General features: G+C 47.1%; 1 protein-coding gene across 1 annotated transcript in view; it reads right to left on the bottom strand.

The window, feature by feature from the left end:
* Positions 1-5225, bottom strand: part of LOC122548062 (leupaxin-like) — a 19092-nt gene extending 13867 nt beyond the window's left edge. Inside the window, exon 1 of the mRNA XM_043686628.1 lies at positions 5073-5225. Within this exon, the coding sequence (XP_043542563.1) occupies positions 5073-5085 (13 nt within the window). The 5' untranslated portion in view covers positions 5086-5225. The remainder of the gene's footprint in view (positions 1-5072) is intronic.
* Positions 5226-5907: the final 682 nt, after the last annotated feature.

The raw sequence follows: 5907 nt of genomic DNA, 5'->3' as shown, positions 1-5907 counted from the left end.
CACTTGGGGTAATTTAGCATGGCCAATCCACCCTAACCTACCCATCCCTGAACACTATGGGGTAATTTAGCATGGCCAATCCACCCTAACCTACACATCCCTGAACACTATGGGTAATTTAGCATGGTGAATCCACCCTAACCTACACATCCCTGGACACTATGGGGTAATTTAGCATGGCCAATCCACCCTAACCTACCCATCCCTGGACACTATGGGGTAATTTAGCATGGCCAATCCACCCTAACCTACACATCCCTGCACACTATGGGGTAAATTAGCATGGCCAATCCATCCTAACCTGCACATCGTTAGAGTGTGGGAGGAAACCAGACCACCCAGAGGAAACCCAAGCAGATTCGGGGAAAATGTGCAAACTCCACACAGTTGCCCGGGGTGAGGCAGCAGTGCTAACCAGTGAGCCACCATGCCACCTTCCTGTGGGAGGAGCCCAGAGCACCCTGAAGAAACCACGTAGACACGGGGAGACAGTGCAAACGCCACTCCCGAGTAATCATTCCTCAAAGCTTCGCCACCAGTGCCTTGGTTATTTCTACACTCAAATCCTTCAACGTCCTGCCACGCATCTCATCCACTCTCAGCGCCTTGTCAATTTTAAATCCAATACCCTCCTCTTTATTAATTTTGAACACTTGCAGTGACAGAGTTTCGTCTTCTGTCACCATGATCCGTGCAGTATCTTCCTTTTTCGTAAAGGCAAAATATTTGTCTCACAGGTTTGAGTTCAGAAGTTCAAAATAACATTTGCCTTCCTAACTACTTGTTAAAATTCCCTGTTGCCTTCCATGAACGGGTGTACAAAGACCTCTGTACATCCACACATCCCGATAATGTCACCATTTAAATAAGACAGCGTCTTTCTGTTTTTCACATCAAAGTGTATAGCTTCATGCGCTGTCACAGTTTTTTTTTTTGCCCACTCGCTCAACTTGACTGTATCATCTTGAAGACTATTTGCAAATCTCCTCACAGCACACAATCCCACCGAGCTTTGTGCAAGTCAGCAACCCTGGAAATGTCAGCTTTGATCCCCTCATTCAGGTCATTCATCCTTAGTGTGAATAGCTGGGATCAAGCACTCATTCTTGTGGTACCCCGCTAGTCATTGGCGACCACTTGGAAAAATAGCCATTTAGTCCCACTCGCAATTTCCTTGCGGATGTCACTAAATTGATCTTAATCATCTGAGCTAGCGGGTTGTGGAATGGCAGATGGAGTTAAATTTAGATACATGCAAGCTGTTGCATTTTGCTATGACAAACCAGAGCAGGATTTCTACTGTAAGGCCCTGGAAAGTGTTGTTGAACAGAGAGGCAGAGGGGTGCAGGTACATAGTTCCTGGCAAGTGGTGTCATAGGTAGTCAGGGTGGTGAAGAAGGCATTTGGAATACATTGAGTATTGAAGTTGGGATGTCATGTTTACAGCTGTACAGGACATCAGTGAGGCCACTTCTGGAATACCGCATACAGTTCGTGTCACCCTGCTAGAGGAAGGATGTTATGAAACTGGAAAGGGCTCAGAAAAGATTTACAATGATGTTACCAGGACCAGAGGTTCTAAGGAGCGGCTGGATAGGCTGGGACTTTGTTTTCCCAGAGGGTAAGAGGTTGAGAAGTTTATAAAATCATGAGGGGCATGGATAAGGTGAATTGCAAAGTTCGTTTCCTCAGACTAGGGGAGTCCAGAACTAGAAGGTATAGGTTTAGGGTAAGAGAGGAAAGATATAAAAGGGACCTAAGGGGCAACCTTTTCACGCAGAGGGTGGTGCATGTATGGAATGAGGAGGTGGTAGAGGCTGGTACAATTATAGCAATTAAAAAGCATCTGGATGGGTAGAAAGGTTGGAAGGGATATGGCCAAAAGACAGGTAAGTGAGACTAGTTCAATTTGGGAAACTGGGTTGGCATGGATGAATGGGACTGACGGGTCTGTTTCCCTGCTGTATGACACTCTGACTCTTAATCCTTGCTGACATATGAACTCCCTTCCACACGTGCTTTAGCTTTGCTGACTATCCTCTTATCAAGAGCCTTCTGCAAATTCAAATGCTCCACCTCCACCCAATCCTCCTTTAGACAATTCTGACAGTGCAGACAAAGGCCGTTCAGCCCATCGCGCCCACTGACCCTCTGATGAGCATCCCAACCATATCCACCATATACCATGGCCAATCCACCCTAACCTACACATCCCTGAATACTATGGGAAAGTTTAGCCTGGCCAATCCATCCTAACCTACGCATCACTAAACACTATGGGACAATTTAGCATGGCCAATTCACCCCAACCTGCACATATTTTGACTGTGGGAGGAAACTGGAGCATCCTGAGGAAACCCTTTTTGAACAAGGGAACCACATTTGCTATCCTCCAGTCCTCAGGCAGTATTCCTGTAGAAAATGATGATTTGAAGATCAATGCCAAAGACTCGGCAATCTTTTCCCTTGCTTCCCAGAGGATCCTAGGATAGATCCCATCCGGCCCAGGGGACTTGTCTATTTTCACACCCTGCAGTATTTCTAATACCTCTTCCTTGTGAACCTCAATCTCTTCTAATCTAGATGCAAGTATCTCTGTATCTTCCTCACCAACATTTTCATTTTCTATAGTGAACACTATCGAAAAATATTTATTTAGTGCTTCCCCTATCTCCTCTGACTCCACACACAACTTCCCACTATTATCCTTGATTGGCCCTAATTTAACTCTCATCATTCTTTTATTCCTGACATACCTATGGAAAGTTTTAGGGTTAACCTTGATCCTATCCGCCAACAACTTCTCATTTCCCCTCCTGGCTCTTCTAAGCTCTCTTTTTAGGTCTTTCCTGACTTCCTTGTAACCATCAAGCGCCCTAACTGAGTTTTCAATTTTGTCCTAACATAAGCCTTCATCTTCTTCTTGACCAGGGATTCCACTTCCTTAGTAAACCACGGCTCACGCGTTCTATACCTTACTCCCTGCCTCACAGGTACATACTTATCGAGGACACACAGGAGCTTTTCCTTGAATAAGCTCTACATTTTTAATGTGCTCATCCCCTGCAGTTTCCTTCCCCATCCTACGCTTCCTAAACCTTTCCTAATTGCATCGTAATTTCCCTTCCCCCAGCTGTAACTCTTGCAGTACACCTATCCCTTTCCATCACTAAAGTAAACCTGACAGAATTGTGATCGCTGTCTCCAAAGTGCTCATCTATTTCCAAATCTAACACCTGGCCTGTGTAGGTTAGGGTGGATTGGTCATGCTAAATTACCCAATAGTGTTCAGGGGTGTGTAGTGGTCATGCTAAATTGCCCCATACTGTTCAGGGATGTGTAGGTTAGGGTGGATTGGTCATGCTAAATTACCCCATAGTGTTCAGGGATGTGTAGGTTCGGGTGGATTGGCCATGCTAAATTACCCCATAGTGTTCAGGGATGTGTAGGTTAGGGTGGATTGGCCATGCTAAATTACCCCATAGTGTTCAGGGATGTGTAGGTTAGGATGGATTGGTCATGCTAAATTGCCCCATAGTGTTCAGGGGTGTGGATGTTCGGGTGGATTGGCCATACTAAATGGCCAAATAGTGTTTGGGGATGTGTAGGTTAGGGTGGTTTGGCCATGGGAAATTCCCATAGTGTCCAGGGATGTGTCGGCTGGGTGCATTCGTCAGGAGTAAATGGTCTGGGTGGGCTACTCTTCAGAGGCTTGTTGTGGACGTGTTGGGCCAAAGGACCTGTTTCCACACTGCACAGATTCTATGGTATGTAACACTCTCGCGTCTTATCCCTGCTCCAGGAGATTGGATTGAGTTTGGGTGTCTGCTTCCTTGGGAGGGTTGGACCCTCTGGTGAGAGGTGTGGAGCTCAATCCTGACGGCTTCACAAGCCGGGATTGAACGTGTTAACTCCTGAGGGCTGACACCAGCTGCCAGCCTGGGAGGGATGGCTGACTCATATCGAATCCCCCCCCCCCCCTTGTCAGAGGAAGTGAGAGGACCACAAAAGGAAATCGGTTGCTCATACTGAGCATTGAGCTCCTGCAAACAGCTACAAGAGGAAACATCAGGATTGTTCATTGCAACCGATATCTTTTCAATGAGTCTGACACCGGATCCCAACTTGCTCAAGGGTCCAGCAATTTGCCCCCAGCATTTTTTGTTTGTTTTTTTTTTCTTTTCGCGAAGCATTTCACTAGATTTCGCTCACGGTCTGCTTTGCCGCTCACATAAGTATCTGCGATCAAAATCAGAAGCGAAACAGATGAGCACACACAACCGACTCTGAGAACGTACTATTCTCCAGTTCGGAAACCGCAGCCCAGCAGAACTAGCACTCCAACTGTTCGTGTGTTTCCGTTCACAGAATTTTGTTGTTAAATAGGAGCAGTGACAACGGATGATTAATCCAGAAGCCCATTTCAAAACCCAAGTGTGAAAAGAGACGTTTCAATCTCCAAACGTGCGCACTGGTGGAGTTTGTACGTGATGAATAACTTCGAGAATTGGGAACTAGCCCTCATCGGTTGCTTCAACTTTTGTAGAAAGATCGTGTTTCACGACCTTTTTTTAAAAAATTCACACGCAGGACGTGGGTGTCCCTGGCTGAGCATAGCATTTATTGCTCCGTCCCTAGTTGCCCCCCCCCCCCCCCTTTCAGAAGGTATGGGGCCGGGGAGGAATGGTTGAGCTGTCTTCTTGACCCATGTGCTGTGGGTAGGTAGACCCACGACGTCCCTGAGGGAGGGAATTCCAGGATTCTGACCCAGCCACGCTGCAGGGACGGTGATATATTTCCAAATTAGGGTGGTGAGGGGCTCGAAGGGGAACTCGCCAAGGGGGCGGTGTGAGACGCTGTGTCCTTGACACAGGGAGAGGATAGGACACTTGATGCGACAGTATTGAGCAAATCACTGACACAGAAAAGTGCACTGTTTCCACCGACTCCTCTCACAAGAGTTCAAATCACAAGCTTTGGAAACTCCCTTTCACTGCCTCCTAGTCTTTTTTTTTTCTCCCCATTACTGTAACTCTCTCTCTTTCCACAGGCAGGTGTTATTGGTGACTTACCCAGTTCGTCCATGGGGGCAAGGGCAGAAGGACAAAAATCTTGCCCTCTTGACTGCTGTTACCCTTGGGTCGTCTCTCTGGGCGGAGGTAGTTGGACTCTCACCTCTCTCTCTCTCTCTCTCGCTGTTCTCCGCCTCTCAGGAAATGCAGACTCACCCCACTTTGACTCATACGGCGCTGATCTGAAATCCGGGGGAGTCAGTTGAGTCGGAGGAACCACCTCCTTCCCCTCCATTCTGCCTCCCAGCCTCTGATTCCTGACAGTCATTGGCCATTCGGCCCATCGAGACCCCTCCCTCTCGCCTTACCCACCTATCCCACTTTTCCTCTCTCGGGTACCTTCAATACCTTTAGCCTCTAGAAATCTAAGTCGTCATAGAGATGTACAGCACAGAAACAGACCCTTTGGTCCAGCCCATCCATGCTGACCAGATACCCCAACCAAATCTCGTCCCATTTGCCAGCACTTGGCCCATATCCCTCTAAACGCTTCCTCTTCATGTACCAATTTAGATGCCTTTTAAGTGTTGCAATTGTACCAATTTCCACCACTTCCTCTGGCAGCTCATTCCAGATATGCACCACCCTCTGTGTGAAAAAGTGCTGGAAAAAAAAATTGGTTAGATGGTGGTTGAGTTCCAGGGATAACTGGACGGATTTTCAATTTTTTAACTGTGGATATCTGTGATTCTGTTTCTCTCCTAAATATATCACGTTGCTTCTCGGCCACTGTCTGAGTGAAGATGTTTCTCCTCATCTCAGTCCAAAATGGTTTCCTGCACATCCTGAGGCTGTGACCACTTGCTCTGGACGTCAGAAGCCAGTCAAAAAAAAA

The sequence above is a fragment of the Chiloscyllium plagiosum genome, unplaced genomic scaffold, assembly GCF_004010195.1.
Source record: "Chiloscyllium plagiosum isolate BGI_BamShark_2017 unplaced genomic scaffold, ASM401019v2 scaf_7248, whole genome shotgun sequence".
NCBI lineage: Eukaryota > Metazoa > Chordata > Chondrichthyes > Orectolobiformes > Hemiscylliidae > Chiloscyllium > Chiloscyllium plagiosum.
The sequence above is the reverse complement of the archived record's forward strand: the minus strand, read 5'-3'. Positions and strand labels throughout refer to the sequence as shown.